At 39.4% G+C, this 18,269-nt stretch overlaps 1 protein-coding gene across 3 annotated transcripts in view; it reads right to left on the bottom strand.

The window, feature by feature from the left end:
- The window catches only part of ZSWIM8 (zinc finger SWIM-type containing 8), a 60,709-nt gene that overhangs the window by 26,687 nt on the left and 15,753 nt on the right, over positions 1-18,269 (bottom strand). For all 3 annotated transcript variants that reach the window (XM_065067528.1, XM_065067529.1, XM_021284334.2), the window contains exons 2-5: positions 11,209-11,362; positions 10,025-10,119; positions 3,555-3,727; positions 1,640-1,747 (exon numbers count right to left, since the gene is read on the bottom strand). In XM_065067528.1, the coding sequence (XP_064923600.1) occupies positions 1,640-1,747; positions 3,555-3,727; positions 10,025-10,119; positions 11,209-11,362 (530 nt within the window). The remainder of the gene's footprint in view (positions 1-1,639; positions 1,748-3,554; positions 3,728-10,024; positions 10,120-11,208; positions 11,363-18,269) is intronic.

The following is an 18,269-nucleotide window of genomic DNA, read 5'->3' as shown; positions in this document are numbered from 1 at the left end:
TTAATTGGACTAAGAGTACTGTCTCCATGAAGGGAAATAGCTCTTGGGAGAAGAACTGGGTAATATATTCTAGCTGCTCAGAATCACTGACATTTTCATAGGTACAGAAGACTTTCCACAGAGATTTTGAAAAATGTCTTATCGAGCTGCATTCCTACAGACTGCCATATCTTTACACTGAAAAGTTAATTCAGCTTTATATTACTGTCCCATCATGCAGTTCACAAGCTGGAAATAAGGATGAAATAGAATCACCTGTACAGCCTACTCTAATTCTACATCATGTAGTCAAAAAATGTTGTTCCAAGGTATAAGAGTATTTATCTGCTCTGAGAAATCTTGAAGACTGGGAATGATCCTGTTGGAAGAGTTTGGAGCACGCCTTGCCTTTTCCAAGGGAATTAAACTACATAGGTTAAGATGTATCTGCCAATAAAAACCCAACTTTTCTGTTAGGCAGCATCCATCAGATTATGTGGTAAAATAGTAATAATGAAATTAAATAATCCAGATGATCCTGAGTGCACAGCTGGTACACATGACTGTAGGAAAAATAAAAGCTGCGAAAAGGAGAAGACACAGAGTATTGGAAGCAAACAAATCACATGCCATTCAGGAAACAATTTCCACTACTACTAGCCTTCCAAAACCCTCCTTTATTAAGCACGAGACTGTAAGACATAAAGCTTCGAGTCCTTAAGGAGAGATGAAAAAAAAAGCTTTGTCTGTTATTTAATGCAATAAGAAGCGCACACCATTGATGCTGAACTCTCAGCAACAAATAAGCAGTTTATATCACTTCCATATTATATGATTCCTGTATTTCCTCTCATAAGAAGATTAGCATTTCTGTAGGAAATTTAGAGGATGTTTTAGCAACAGAATATCTTCGTGCCCCAAGCACAGCACCGTAATATGAATTTTAGGCACATGCTGACAGTAATCTACCTCCTGCTTAAGATACTATGCACATACTACTGACATGTAACAGATACCCATGCAGGTCAGTTTTTCTCAACCTGCTTTGACTGAACCAGCACAAAAAAGTTGCCAAGCCCTATATTTTTAAAGTAAATAGTTCACAATCACTTAGATACTCTTGTGTATTTTCTGCACACGTTTTTGTCAGGTGATATAAATGACCTGACCTTGAACAACACAGATATTTAAGGAATAAGAGAGCAGATTTTGTCTTTGACTAACAAAATTTCAGGTCTATTACTTTCCATAACCCAAATGATTCTTATGAGTCACCAAGAAGCTAAACTGGGGGAAGTCAAAGGGTCACCAATTGGGTGCATTAGAAAGTGCCCACATAAGGCATACACCACACACTACCTGGGTAATCTTCTCCACTTAGCTACCCAAACACACAGTAAAGCAACCCAATTTGTTCTAAGTTTTTCACCACCGTGCATTTATTTTATTGTGTTTGATCTTCCACAAGTGATGTGCATATTCATGCTAATATTTTAAGCCATTTCTTTTACTTGGCAATAGACAATTGTCAAAAAATAGACTGGCAAACCTGAAAAGGGCAAGAACTGAAGCCTTCCCAGCATCTCCCTGCCAAATAGCATCCAGAATAAAGATAAATGAATTTAACAAAAAGTTAGTCCTACCGATTGCCCCCATTTACCTGTTGTGGAAGTTCACTGATTAGGTACTGAGCAAATTTTTGCAATTGGTCTCTTTGTAGCCGAGACAAGGACTCAGAAACAGGTGCTCGTAAGCATACTGCAGATGCCTGAAGGAAAACAAAACAAAACAAAAGAGATATAAACTGACATTAACAGGTCAGAATTAATGAAGCTATGGCCACTGAATGGATGAAGTGTCATGAACAGTAGTGATGCTGATGCATATCATGTGTGCTCTTGATAATTATAATTTTTAAAAATTGCCTATGTGGGTTGTTGCAGATAAGATGCAAATAAGATGCCTAGGCTTTATAAAAACTGTTTTTAAGAGTTTCTTTTCAAGGAAACTGCTTTAACAGCTGTGCTTAAGATCTGTTGTTGCTAGCAATTGCACAAATACTGGCAGGGATTTCACAAACAAACCTCTAAAATAGGACATTATTCTTTAAGCTTCTGGCAAACCAACCAGCTCTGTGGGGGGTTGTTTCACAGAATCACAATCACCTCATTTATCTCATTAGAGGTTTTTCTGGGGTTGTTTTGGGTTTTTTTTTTCCAATCTAAAAATCAGTCTATTTCCACATTTTAGAACAACTGAGATAATTAAAAAAACCAAAACCAAACACTATTTTCTCAACCTTTGTCAGCCTACAGAATAAAAAATACCTATATGGGACATATCTAAAATTTAACTTGGAAAGCGGCAAGAGCACTCTGATAATAAAGATGCTTCTGATATTTATTTGTCTACATAGAGCAATATACCTTGGCTTGTAAGTTGCTAGTGTCAGCAGCCAGTATATACAAACATGAAAATCCTTTCACTATCATTTTTCAGGTAGAGGAAACAATTGGAGGGAAAATAATTATTTTTATCTTACACAGGGTCCAAACTTTCCAAGTGTAAATAATACAAATGAAAATTTGTTTCCCATCCTCACTCTCCGTAACAACCTTTTAAAACTGGAACTAATAATTCAAAGCTGAACCCATTTTTTTTGCCAAGTCTCCATCCTAAGCACAGAAAGTATACCAATATTCCAATGACTTCACAAGAGTATCAATTTAAGCCTATTACAATTGTCTATTGTGAAATAGTAACAAGCTTCATCAGGTTATTAGCACTTATTTAAGAATCTGGAGTTGATTATAAGCATGTTAGCTATAAAATGTTCAGTGACAGCAGAAAATCTGTTCCTTTCAACCAAGTTCAATCCTTCCTTAAGATGTATTTTGCAGCTTCCCAAAAACTGAGGAAATTAATCTGTACGCAGGACTGAACCCTCAACTTGTGTATTTCATGTTGACTCTATGCATTTTCACCTGGAGTTCATTGGGATAGGAAACACCTAGTTTTCACTCTATACAAAGCCATGCAGAATACAAGCAGCCAAATAAAAGCATAAAATTGGCTGACTGTTTGAAATCTACAAGTCAGAATCACACTTATCTGCCGCAGTACATGTTAAAATGAACCAGTGAACATAAAGGCCAACAGTGATCAAAATTACTTTCTTTTGGCACTCTGAATGATCAAACAACCAAAAGAAAAAGCTTTCAAATCCCATATTTGGAAAGGCTTTTATTAAAAGACTAACTATTGGTGAGCTTCCACTCCTTGCAGAACTGAAGAAAGAGTAATTCCAGTATTTAAATGAGAAACAGGAAGGGGCCAAAAAGGACCCTGTGTCTACCCTTAGCAATCTGCACACTATCAAAGGACATTCTGCAGTTCAGAGCCTCAGACAATTCACTCTGCAGACTGCAACTGCAAGCGCATGTTTGCACAATCTGTGACCAAAAGGAGTGCCAACAGCAATTTCCCTAAGGAGAGTGCACATTGCATAAAACTGCCATGAGGAGAGGCTCAGAGAAGACGCCCAGGGGAGAGCAGAAGTGTATTTAAAGGCCTACGTTGTGTATCCGGAAGAGGCAGAGCGCCACGACGTGAGCACACCACTTGGCCCCAGCTCCGCAGGTGCAGCTGCACGACGTGATCCTGCAGCGATCAAACATCACCGCCACGTTGTACGCACCTTTGGGTGGCACCATCTGTGGGGGTACCACAGTGGCGCTCAGATGGAAACCTGTAAAAATTCAAAAGTCCAGAATTACCCTTCTAGTGCTTGGGAGACAGATTCAGCTAGCACGGAAATTTAGGTATGTGCCATTTAAACAGCAAAACAACATGTCTAGCAAAAACATCCATCTTGGAATGGACAGGGAGCTACAGTCTCCAGCACTTGTTTCTTCCCAATCAGCCACAGTAGAATTTTAGCATAACATGTTATAAGAGATTAAAAATACAGAGCTTTTAATACATTAATTTATTTATATATTTGTCTCTATTAATATTTAACAAAGAAAAGCAGAACTAGATTAAGCCATCACTGAAAAGTGTGGGTTTTTTGATCACAGGGTCAAGGCTAGGGTATACATATTTTAGACATGATTTCTATGTTAATTACCTCTGGCAACAGTGCAGAACTGGCTAGGTGACTTCTTCCAAATTATTTCCAAGTCTGTCAGCTTCCACAATTTTACAGTGAACTAAAGGCAACACTTAAACCTGAACTCTTACTTTCACTTTGTGGCTTCAGAAGCTACCCATTTCTCATAAATTATGTACCTCCTTGCAATTTTATGAATATCTCATTTTTACAAACCACACACTCGGAAAACAACCAAAAAAAAGTCCTCTTGCTTAGACTAAAATCAACAGAAAAGGGAAATTTCAGCAATAACACTTGAATTAATCCAGTTCCATTAATTTGTGATCAAACAAATAAATTACAAATCTCATCTCAGGCAGGATTACAACAAACTTTAATGAGGCTTAACTTCATGTAAACTCATGTACAATGCATACCAGTCGTACTCATACTGTAGATAAGGGTTATCCAGAAGCACACAGATCAGAAGTAGGCCATCAGGAGCATGAATCTTTTACTTGTCTTGAAGGTCCCTATCACCAATTAACAACCGTTTACAGCATCAACTATCAGCCTCAGAACCTTTCTGTTAGTCTCAAATTCAGTTTTAATGAAGCATAGAAAGCACCAAGGCTATCAAAGCCATAACTAAATTTTGGTCCAACAATCTACCATAAGTCAAAAAATATGGCTTGGAACAGATTATTGAAATAGTTTCTCCATCATCAGCACAGGGAAGTACATTATAAATCCACACTACTAAGTTTTTATTATGACATTGTGAGATTATAATAATGATGGTGTTCAGGAGTGCACGTGACTTACTAAATGCCATTTAAAACAACGTGCACTAATTCTTCTTCAAAACGTAATCCCTGTGCCAACATAAACTTGCTCTTACCTTGCTTAACCTTTCTATTTCTCCTATTCACCCGAATTCAAATCCCCTTCCTGATGTGGGTGATTATTTTGATTAGTACACATAATGCCACCCAAATTCTTCAACCATTTTAGCAATTGGAACAGAATCAAAACAAGGCATTCACCACAAAATTACTGCAATGCTTATTACTAGCTACAGTTCTAATTTATGTTCCACACTTGGATAATACAACCCAAACAGTTCAGCTAGTCCTTCTGTTACACTAGAAGGATCTCGGACTAATGCCAAAATGCCCTAATTTTCACAAAAACAAATTAAACGTTTCACAAATTGGAATTGCAGCAATTCTGTTTGACTGAGAAAAAAAAGTATTCAAAAGGTGTTAGAAAAGAATGGGTCACAGCTACACTCTTACAAGCTCCTGCAGTAAAGTTTTTCTTCATATATGAAACAGTTAGCTGATCAAATGCAAAGAGGGAAGAAGAGTTATAAAAAGAGAAAGAAAATTTAAGGGCTTCAGCATGACATCACAAGAATCAACCCAAACTGTAGCTTGACGAAGATGTCTGCCATTGCTAATTCAAGTAACTCTGCCCAATTTTTTACACCAACAGTCTTGCTGTAGTGAACCACTGTTTATGGGATAGCACAGGAAACCACACCAGGACAAAAAAAAAAAAAAAAAGGATTAAATTATTGTTTATTTTTACCAGGACAAACATCAGTTTGGTTCAATGCACAGCTTACAAAAGTCTGAGCCTGCAGGGACTGAAAAGGTGACTATGAGGGGAACTATTCTGGGGTGCTTAGCCCAACACTACTGTTTAAGGAAACGGTCATCAAATTGTACTGTTCACAGTCAAAGTGCAACTATGGTCTTCTGTAGAAGACCAAAAAAAAGCCCCTGAAATCAGCAACTACTACTTGCCTATTTGAGAATTTCAGTAATGTCTTCAGTGCGAGGAGGTGAGTATATGACTACTACAAAGGGAATGTGCAGAAGGTCTACAAAAGGTCTACAAAAGCTTCATGCATATACAGTACGACACTGTAAAAAACTGGATTTTTGGAATGTGGTAAAGAGGTGCTATCATGCAGAAATCACAGGATTTTCATGTGGACAGCACAGCTAAGATTACTCATCTATGTTTTTAAAAAAATAGCCTTATACTGCAAAGGTAAATGGGACAAAAAGAGCACAAAGCACATTCCAAGCTTTGTCCTATTGATCACAATACCACAATGCACTGTCCAATCCCCCTCCAAATCAAATCCCCTCTCAAGGGCTGCTTCATTTCCTGGGTTTCTTTTCCCATTTGTCAGTACATGAAACTCAAAATTGCAACCACACACCTTAAACTCATTTGGAGCAGACAACTGAAATTATATCCACCCCACATGTACTCCCCAGTTTCTGGGCTGCTACTCATGGAAAAAAATAATTTTAAAAAAATCCCTCCATTAGATAAAGTTCCTCTACTAAGGAGGAAACAACGTTACTGTTTAAACAATGTAATTTCCTTCCCTTCCACACACATAATCCTTTGTCAAGAAGCCCAGTTGCTGTATATGCACTTGAGAAGTTTCTCCCCCGCGTCATTTACCACTCCTCTTTTTCCCTACTCCCCTCCTCCTTCCCCAAGCACAGGTTTTGCATTAATATTCCTAGCCTTTGTTCATTTACATTGCTTCACACCTCCTCACCTTCTTAATTTATTACTGAAATAAGTTTTGACCACAGTCTTAGTACCGTACATTAAATATTACACACAGTATGTTTGGGATTGGAAGGGACCTCAGAAGATCATCTAGTCCAATCCCCCTGCTGGAGCAGGAACACCTAGGTGAGGTCACACAGGAACATGTCCAGGCAGGTTTTGAATGTCTCCAGAGAGGGAGACTCCACAACCCCCTGGGCAGCCTGTTCCAGTGCTCTGTCACCCTCACTGAGAAGAAGTTTTTTCTCAAATTTAAGCGGAACCTCTTGTGTTCCAGCTTGATCCCATTACCCCTTGTCCTATCATTGTTTGCCACCGAGAAGAGCCTGGCTCCACCCTCATGGCACTCACCCTTTATATATTTATAAACATTAATGAGGTCCCCCCCTCAGTCTCCTCTTCTCCAAACTAAAGAGACCCAGCTCCCTCAGCCTTTCTTCATAAGGGAGGTGCTCCACTCCCTTAATCATCTTCGTTGCCCTACGCTGGACCCTCTCCAGCAGTTCCCTGTCCTTCTTGAACTGAGGGGCCCAGAACTGGACACAATATTCCAGATGGGGTCTCACCAGGGCAGAGTAGAGGGGAAGGAGAACCTCTCTCGATCTACTAGCCACCCCCCTTCTAATACACCCCAGGATGCCATTGGCCTTCCTGGCCACAAGGGCACAGTGCTGGCTCATGGTCATCCTGTTTTCCACCAGGACCCCCAGGTCCCTTTCCCCTACACTGCTCTCTAATATGTAATTTCCCAACCTATACTGGAACCTGGGGTTGTTCCTGCCCAGATGCAGGACTCTACACTTTCCCTTGTTAAATTTCATTAGGTTTTCCCCCGCCCAACTCTCCAGCCTGTCCAGGTCCCGCTGGATGGCAGCACAGCCTTCTGGTGTGTCAGCCACTCCTCCCAGCTTAGTGTCATCAGCAAACTTGCTGATACTATACTCTATTCCCTCGTCTAAATCGTTAGTGAATATACTGAATAATATTGGCCCCAGTACTGACCCCTGAGGCACTCCACTAGATACTGGCCTCCAACTAGACTCCGCACCATTGACTACCACTCTCTGGCTTCTCTCCTTAAGCCAGTTTGCAACCCACCTCACTACTCTATTGTCCAGACCACACCTCCTCAACTTAGCTGTGAGGATGCTGTGCGAGACTGTGTCAAAGGCTTTACTGAAGTCAAGGTAGACCACATCCACCACTCTGCTATCGTCCATCCACCTTGTTACATTCTCATAAAAGGCTATGAGGTTGGTCAAGCATGACTTACTCTTGGTAAAGCCATGCTGACTGCCCCTAATAACCCTCTTATCCTTGATATGCCTTGAGATGGCACCAAGGACAAGCTGTTCCATTACTTTCCCAGGGACAGAGGTGAGGCTGACCGGTCTATAATTACCCGGGTCCTCCTTCTTGCCCTTTTTGAAGACTGGAGTGACATTTGCTTTCCTCCAATCCTCGGGCACCTCCCCTGTTTCCCAAGACTTGGCAAAGATGATGGAGAGCGGTCCAGCAATGACTTCAGCCAGCTCCCTCAGCACCCGCAGATGCATCCCATCTGGACCCATGGATCTATGGATGTCCAGACTATTTAATTGCTCCCTAACCCAGACCTCATCGACTAAAGCAAACTCCTCCATTGACCTGGCTTCATCCGGGGTCTCAGGGGTACAGGGCTCCCCAGGACAGCCTCCGGCAGAGTAGACAGAGACAAAGAAGGCATTCAGTAATTCTGCCTTCTCTGTATCTTCTGCCACCAGGGCACCCACCCCGTTCATCAGTGGGCCTACATTGCCTCTGGTATTAGTTTTATCTGCTATGTATTTGAAAAAGTTCTTTTTGCTGTCCTTGACCCCTCTCGCCAGCTGTAATTCTAAGGAGGCCTTGGCTATCCTAGCCACCTTCCTACATCCTCTAACAGCAGCCTTATATTCTTCCCAAGTGGGGAATATATTCTGCTCTTTTCCATTGTGAAAGTCTCAGCAACTACTGAACTTCAGTCAGTCGCGTTTTAATTTATTTTGTCTCTCAAACATGTGCCTTCCTGAAGTTCAGCAGATGCCTTAGAGGCCTCTCTCAGCATTTCAGTCCTGACATAAGGACCTTATGAATGCACTCAAAACCCAGTTTAATCCTATTTAGCTCAATTTTTTTGATGTTCCAAAATCACTCTCTGGTCTTATCAACAAGTCGACATACTTTATGTATGAGGAAGTATTTCCATGACAAAGAATTCCTGCTATTGTTATCACAGTAGAAGAGGGACTAGGTAAAAATCCTTTCAGATGCTTTACTCTATATTCAGATAACAAGTTCATCAGTCTCTTCCAATTTGCATATCTCAATTACTATCTCCTCTTTCCGTTCTCCCCCAACTTTCACAGTATGAGTTCCTTTTATTCCTATTCATTCCACTGGTCACTGAGAGTTCAGTATTACTGGCACGAGCAACTAAAAAGACCCATAGAAGTCTCTATCTCTCATCACAGGAAGATACAGGAACTTTCCTCCTTAACATTATACAGCTTTTCATATTATCATTTTTCTTATCACAACTAGGCTCAGTTCCCACATGCCAATTAATATTCCTAATTCTGAAGCTTACACTTGCAGGAAAAAACAAACAAACAAAAAAAAACCTTAAACCCAAACCAAACACATCTGCACTGGAGTGACACAGCCCACATTTTAATGTCTTCATCTCACACAATGCCTTCCTGTCTAATAGCTGTCACTGGGAAAGGCAACTGAATATTCTTCTTTACTTCAAAGGATTAAATGAAAAGTCCAGAGTCCAATTATTTGTTTAAGATAAGATTATTTTCTATAACTGTAAGACATAAAAAGAACAAGATAAGTGAGAAGACATAAAACTCACTGTCCAGCAACAGGAATTTCCTTCTGCCAAAATACTACATGAGTAAGTGTATTATTAATACAATTCTTTTGCTACAAGAATAAACCTTGCAAACTTCCTCTCTGCCTTACCTGCATTTTAGGCAAGGCATTAGTTTGATCAGACCACTAGAAAACCAAGTTCTCTTTATCAATGAGGAGTTTAAGTATTATGGAGACAAAGGCATTCCACACAGCTTTTTCCAAAACACCATGACAGATTAAGGAACTAATTTTCCCAACATTTATGGTTTTTCACTCAGTTTCACAGCTGAGCTGACTGAGGCCGAAATAAATGTAGTATTCAGCTCAAGACATTACAAAGAATGCATGTGGCAGGGAGTTTAGATGGCAGAAAAGCTTGTTTTGAGACACAGACATACCACTGCTGTCCCATTGCAGATACGGTTTTGAGAATCTGAGTGTGAGAAATGTGAGCTGCAATGTTCTTACCTATCTGGAGAGGGTCTTTGACGGCCCTCACCCGGAACAGCTGCTCCCCTCGCTGGAACTCATCTGCACTGCCATTCGCCAAACACGAGTACAATCTGGAGGAGATAAACATATAACATGTCAAGATCAGTCTGATTTTGTGAAACTTCACATTATTATCCTCTTGTATTCTTTGTTGACATGACTTTTGAAAAATCTTTACCATCTTCAAGTCCAGCTCTTTCCTGCCATTTCTCCATTATAATTCAACCATAAAAATCATTAGCCTCTTCTTAACTGCATTTGTGTACGGTCACTAACATTTCTAGGAATTTCAACCTAAGGCTCTGAGATACAAATTCATTCATAGCCTAAAATTAAGCTTTTATATACAGTATACTATAAATTCAAGGTCCAATGTTCGCATGCCACAGTAAAAACTCCTTGTATCATACTTCTAGATGAGTTACCTGCACACTCACTGGAAGTTCTTTTACATCTGTGCTCATCAGAATAATGAACATGTATAAGCAGCTGGTTTGCTCTATTCCCCCACAGGTGATCTTACTAATTACATCAGCATTTCTGGAATTAACTCCCCACCTGATACTAGAATGTTAGATGAATACAACTGAAAAATTCCAGGATGATTCTTTCTAAAAGAGTGGAATATCAGTACTTTGTAACAAGTTACATGGGTAAGTCTCCTATAGTATAAAAGCTTCAGCAAAAAATAACTGGTAAGAGGACCTAAAAGTAGAGTTTTTTACTGTACTCACACAATTTATGTAAAAACATAAAACATACAGTAATCTCTCTGACTGTATCCATTCTGATTACTGATGTACTCTGCAAATTCTCCTACTTACACCAACAAAAGGCTCACAGCATGGCGAGCTAGCCTGCTACAGCAGTTTCAGAGCCCGCTTAAAGCTCTGACCCAAGCAGCAGATTCAAACTAGAAAGAATACTGCCTAAGACTAACATAAGGACTCTACAAACAAATTACTGTCAGGCAAATTACAGGGTACATTTATTCTGTTACCATTTACCCACAGAACCTGCAGGCATACATGCTTTTCCTGGGACATATGCAGGGCAGCTCACCTCAAAATAAAACCTCGTATCGCAGCATATGGACAACGACACTCTACTGAACAGAACTCTTCCTTGAGCATCAGTGAAACAGAAATAGTATTCATTACCTGATATCTTCCTCATTTTCTGGGAAACTCCAGAAGGCGATTCGAAGCTGCAGTTGCTCAGGCACTGGAGGATAAACTTTCTCCACCACCTCGAATGGAATGTGAAATGCAACCTGTTTTGCAGACAGTTCCACCAATGGGATTACCAGCCCATCTAGCAAGACAAGAAGCAAAATGCAATTAGCCATTCAGAGAACAAAACTAGGGACAGGCTAAAGAGATCGGAGCAGGGAAGGCCTTCCACTTCCCCTCTTTTCTCACCAAGTTGAAGGACCAATTTTGATAAACAGTAAATGGCAGCACATAAATTTTCTGAAGAATTGCTTGTGAGCTTAATGTTGGTTTTCAGCCCCCTAGGATATGGGTACACACTCCTAAAAAAAAAACAATCCTTCATCAGGAGAGCTACATTAGCTTACCAGACATCAGTGACTCAAATTTTGTCTCCTGACAAAACTGAAGCCATTTAGCAAGACTTAAGGTAATCAAATATTCTTCCCATATTTCTGTTAGAATATGGCTGCAACATCCTGTGGATGCCAGGTGATTACACAGGAAACTATTACAGTGTGTATATGTAAGACAGCAATGGAAAGGTTATCCAGGAAGCTTAGCATTGACTTGTTTGGCAACATTCAGTATTTGGCAGTTTACAGGATTTTAAATTCAATTAGCATTTGTTGTTTTATTCACCTCACCACTACCTTTCATATGATAGCTGTCTTTATGTTTCAAGTTTTTTACAGAAGCAACTGGGAATTCCCATGTTCGTACATGAGGAACTGAAGTCACCAATAACTTTATACCAACACATTTAACCACTGCCTTTCTGCCAAACTAACCCCACTTTCTATGTTTTTAAGTGTAGATGAAGATTCATCATTAGGCTATGGAAGCCTTACGTTTGTGCTTTGCTCTGAGCTAGATTACACTCCATACAAACACCAGACCTGGCTTATCTGCAAGCACCTCAGTGCTTTACTGAGATCACCTCCTGACCCAGCTCTACCACTGCCTCAGTTCCCCCATCTTCCCAACCCCATTGCCAAGAGCCTAATTAATTCAGTTTCAGATATTCAATGTTATGTCTCTTCACCTCCCTAACCAGCTTCTAAAACACCACTGGAAGCCAAAATGTAAACTAATCTGGCCCTCAGTCTTCCCTCCCACTGGCCTCCAGGCAACACATCAAAGGCAAACTTAAGCCCTGGTGTCAGTAAGCCCTTTCTCACCCTCTGCCTAGAGCTGGGAACCAGAAAGGAGGGGAAAGGGATTTGAAAGTGCACACAGCAAAGCAGACAGCATCTCCCCCAGTACTGAGCAGACCTGTCAAAATGGAAGGATTGCACAAATATGGAAAGAAAATACAGTTTTCAAACATCCACATTAATGATTTTTTTATTGCAGTGAAATTAGATTCATTAGGCAGCATTCATTTCTCCCAGAGTCAGTCTTTTACTGGCAGGATTATTTCTCCATCATTAGTGACTTTTACTCTTTGTTATAGACAGAGCCTCTGTTTTACAGTATTATAGTCCCATCCACAAATGTTAGAGCAGCAGATTATAAAATGAACAGCAATGGAAAAGTGGGGTGTCTTTCTCTACAGCTGGCAGATTAACAAGATTTTGGCAGAAAAGTAATCTAATTTCCATTTCTGACAATCAGAACAGGTGTAAAGCTTTCATCAAGCCTCCAATAAAAGTTACTATTTTTAATTAGTCACCAAAAAAAATTGGAAAAAAAAAAAAAAATCACTGTTTGTAATTAGCAAAACACAGTCAACTGAAATATCATTGCTCCTACTACAGTAGTAATAGATACCACGGAAGGTCCAAACTGAGGCACTTTAATTCTTAAAATTACTCTGAGCAATGAAATTTCTTGTCGTTTTAACTGAACTTTTTGTAAAGAGGCACTTTATCTGAGTCTTTCATTACACAATACTAGAAACAAAACAACACCTAAACAACCTCTACACGACTCAAAAAAAGACTTCAGTACCAGGTGAAACACCTCCACATTCTTCAAAGAGCTGCAAGCCTGCAGCCTGGATGCTATTCCTTTTTATAGGAATTTGGTGCTGTGTTTGAAGTTTAGATTAAAAATCCTAAAGACAGACTGAGTTGACAAAAAAGCAGCAAAGGCAAATGCATTCTGCTTGTTATCCTACTAGCACACCTTACTCTAAAATATATTTTATTTTACTGTTGCAATAGACTAGGACGCACATACAATCAGGTACTAGGTCTCAATGGTACTAGTAGAGTAACAGTGGTGCCAGGAGCAGTAGTACCACACTTGAAATCACCCCACAACCTCTCCATTACACAGCATGGCTGTTCCCTTTCAAGCTAAACTAAACTAGCTCAACAAAAATACTTTGACAAGTGTTACTGAAATTACATCTCCTGAGAAAACATTTCTTCCAAGTGGGAAGTACACGAGCCCCCCTCACCTGCTCCAGTGCAAGCCCAGTCCAAGTCAGCTTGATTCTAACTGTTTTACACAGGAAACTAAGGTAACACACTGACTTTGCATTGAACTCCTCAACTCTTCATCAGCTGTACTGTGTTAGCAGTAATCAGCAGGAGACAGGTGGTCAATTATCTGGCATTTCTGCCATAACCCACAGTCAGACATTCACAGCACATAGCAGAGACATTTTCAGAATAAGGCGAAAGCAGAAAAACCTGGTGGGGAAAAAATAATTTTAAAAGCAATAACCTTATTTGTAAGACCACGCATCTCTCTAAAACGCTGCATTTTCTATAAGGAAAAAGAGTCACAGGAAAGAACGGTAGAAGACAATGGAAAAATAAAAAATATTTTTCAATTATATTTTAAAGGCAGATGAATTCACAGTAGCTATCTTGGTACACAGTGTAAATACTAAAATTAAGAAGTTTAAATTCCCTACATTTCAAGTCCCCTATGTAGCCAAGGTGAGAGAGGACGTGACACACAGCATCAGAGGGTCTTTCCTCATTAGGCCTCCTGGGAAGTCAGCTGGACAGTCTGAGTTAGGTGCTTAAATTAGATTCTGAATAGCCTCCTTTGTGTCCTGAATAAAGAGAGATCCACTCCTAAAGTTTATGTCTAGATACACATATACATGGTTGGTGGATTCATACCAACTTGTATCAAAAGGTATTATCAATAAACAGACAAAAGGTACTCTCAAGTACTATAATAAATATATTTTGAGCAAGAAGAAAAGGAAAAGTCTGCTAAGAAAAGGACAAAGCATCGCAGCTTCTACTCAGAAAGCAAAGATAAGGACAGCAAGGAAGATTGCAAATTTAATATAAAAATGATAGTGTAGTGAAATCAAAGATGTAATAGAAAAATTGACATATCTACAAGAGAAATCTATCTAAGGGAGAAAAACAACTTCAAACTGTGAAGCAAAACTAGCAAGAATCATTGATTCCTCTTGGGAACATGATGACCCAAGCAGAACAAACAAAACATTTCAAGTCTTGGAAGAATAAAGTCACAGGCAAAGCACAAGCAACCTCAAGCAATTCTCATTTACAGGTTAAATGACTAGCAAAACCCAGATCCAGAAGGGATTTCAAGAGTTGTCTAATCTATATCTACCTAAGAGGCAGGATCAAGCATATCTAAACCATTCTGAATAAATCACATCTCATGTATTTACTGCCACATGGAATATACAGCTTTAATGAGGACAGATCATGTTCAAATCAAGCTATTATTCTGAGTTTTTGTGACAGACAAATAGAGAAGAAACTTCTTGAATAATCAGCAAAATAGGGACCATGAGAACACCAAAGAGGTATTAAATGGAACTGAAACAAACCCAACTGGGCCAAGCACCGATATACTTGTTATCTAATTACACTATTTCCATTGGTTTACTTTCATTTGACACACTTGCCTAAAAATAAACTATATGTCCAAGTGAATAAATACAAATGCAAGGGAACACAGTCCAAAGACAGAACGTGCTGCTTTAGCCATACAAACCATAAGAAAAATGGCACGTTAGACTGCATTATCTTTTTAGAGATGAGTCTGCAGCTTTGATTTTATAGCTATCCCTGGTCCCCATCTCACGTTTCTCCTCAGGCAAAATGTAACAGAGTGGAACAAAGGAATACAACTATACACAGAACAAGGAGATGAAGAAAATTAAGTGAAGCATTTCTGATACCAAAAGCTGAAGTGAGAAGAACAGTAAAACTAGCACGAAATAAGCAGAGTGCAGTTTTGACCAATGAAGGAGGTATGTGTGTGGGTATTATAAAACCTGGTTTACACATCTCATTTTAAAGTGGTAAATATTACACTTATTTTTACAGGATTTGCCATGTAGAAACAAAACCATTATTGTAGGATGCACTTTATTTCTGCTTATTTTAGTTAAGTGCTTACCAGTAAAATGCCCCTTGACTTCAGTCAGTGACATCTTGTCTCTCCGATATCCATTAAAACCAAGAAGTACTGAGAAGTCTCAAATGCAGGCAAGCAGAGCAAGTATTGCATTTAACCATAACATACCTAAATCAAAACTTCTCAAAAGTATTTGGTTTCTTACTGTTTTCTATTTTTTATACATTCCCTTCTAAAATTCTGCTATTGGTTTTACTTTATTCTCTCGTTCTTTTTTCATTTCTAGAAATTTACTCTCAGAATTGATGTCTTTAAGAAGTTCAGACCAGAGCAACATATCCCTCCACATCTTAATCTCTACAACAAACAACAGAAAACTTCACCTTTGTCTTGAAGTCTGTAATACTTGAAGATGAGTGCTCTGAATGTACTTTAAAAAATTCCCCAGGTAAATATTTCAAAATGAAACATAAGCTTTTTAATTAAAAATTTACTCTTCATTTCAAATAAATGAGATCCATGGTATTTAGGCCATTATTTATACTTCTTTACTTGTTCCTCTTCCATTTCACTGCATAATCAACATCCTATAAAAAGCAACATATGTGTATTTAAAAATAAAACTAGCCTCTGAACTGAGGATAAGACACATGCTATGTAACAGAAGCATCTTGCAAAAGTCTGAAAATAATATATTTTCTCTTCCTTCAAAAGCATTTCTCATACAAAGCTCCATACACAAGGCTCACTAATTCTAGTTTTCTTTCCAAAGAACCATTCAGTTAAGAGCAGATCTGATTCAATGGGTCACAGACAGACTACAACCAGTCAGTTTTCTGTCCCATTAACATTTTGCCCAGGTAGACCGTAGCCCTACGAAGCCATCAGAAAGGGAATATCTTCAGAAGTGTTGAACTAATATACTTGAAGCCTATGTAAGCAGTAAGGGTACATTTCTGTTCGCTTGCTGTTTTGTGGCTTTCAAGCACAAGGCTAGACATGAGGAAGTAGTTTTTTACAGTGAGGGTGGTAGAATACTGGCACAGGTTGCCCAGAGAGGTGGTAGGTACCCCATCCCTACAAACAACCAAGGCCAGGCTGGCTGGGGCTCTGAGCAACCTGATCTGGGTGAAGATGTCCCTGCTCATTGCAGGGGGGTTGGACTAGATGAGCTTTGAAGGTCCCTTCCACCCCAAACTATTCTATGATTCTAAGCACAGACTTGTGAGATGGGTAACTAATACCTGTCCCCATACAATTTCCCAAATTTTAGGCAACATTATTAAAAAATACAGCACATGTATTATGCACTAGTACAGAATACATAGAGATGGTGGAATATTGAGAGCATCCTTGAACAGCCTTGGGATTACAATCTTGGGAGTAAATCAGACTAAGCACAATTAAATATAAGCTTCATAATGCAACCACAAACAGGATAGCTATGTTTCCAAAGAGGTAAAGGAAACGTTCTCCATCTGAGTAGAAGAGATATTGTAGTCACTCTAGTCTCTGCCTTTAAGACTTGGAACACATGAAAACTTTACCCCAAACATATGAAGTACTGAACCACAACCACCAAGCTCCAGAAGGAAACTAAATACTTAACATAAAAAAGCAACTGAAATAGCTAACATAATTTTAAACAGAGAGAGAGAACATACAAGCACTCAAAAGAACAGAAGCATTCACTTTTAAACACCCTTGTCAAAATGTTACAAAGTTAGGGGAGCGGGGATTTAGGATAAAAAAAATCAAACTAAATTGAACAACATAAGAAACTTCCGCTGTAAAATCTCACAGATGAACTGCTGGAGGAGTTATGAACCTGTACTATGTAGTAAAAGAAAGATAAACTAGCCAAGAGTAGGCTATCTAATAAAGTACATTAGATAATCAAGAAAAAAATCTCATCCAAGATGCTCTCCTTCAGGCCTGTATTCTGTTTCTTATAATTAGGAACTCATTTCTTTTCAAAAAATCACCACTCTCCAGATTGTAGATGATGTTTTTGAATGAGGCTGGTGTTCAAAGTGGACACATCCACAGACACACACATCACAGACTGCTCCAGCACAACCAGAGCTAATGAGCACTCTTAAAACAGCCCAGCAGACATGCCAAGTACTGAACAGGCAGCAAGAGTGAACTTTCTTGCCCCAAATACAAGAGGAGGAACCAAAGTGGCAAGCTGAGGGGTAAGGACCCAAGGCAGAAGCAACACTGCAGTGTTGGATCCTGACACCTGAACAGCCACACGGAGCTGCCCCCTGCAACCAGTCCTGGTCCAACCAGAATGAAGCATCTGAAAAGCTGAAGACACAACGTAATAGTCAAGCACAGACTGCTAGCTGTGTTCAACTAGTATTCCTCTGCTTTAGATTAATAACTCCATGCCATCTTACACCGAGTGGAAAAAACCCACACTGTTCCTCGTAAAAAAAACAAGCAAACCACAGTACTACTAAAAAGTAGGAGTTTATTTTGCTTTTACAGATCATGGAAACAGACGCGAAGATACGTGTTTCCTGGTTCCTCAACTATTCAAGCAGTACGAGTTTTAAGAAAATAAGCAACTCCTTTACACTGGAACACCTGCTGTACCAAGTCAGAACAAGGTTTCAGTTATTGTTCTGAGATACTATCCACTCTAAAACAATTCCCTGCAAAACACCTCAGCGTTCACAAAGTCAGCTGCAACA

This window comes from Columba livia, chromosome 6 (assembly GCF_036013475.1).
Source record: "Columba livia isolate bColLiv1 breed racing homer chromosome 6, bColLiv1.pat.W.v2, whole genome shotgun sequence".
NCBI classification, from domain to species: domain Eukaryota; kingdom Metazoa; phylum Chordata; class Aves; order Columbiformes; family Columbidae; genus Columba; species Columba livia.
Note: the sequence above shows the minus strand (reverse complement) of the source record. Positions and strands in the feature narration are given on the sequence as shown.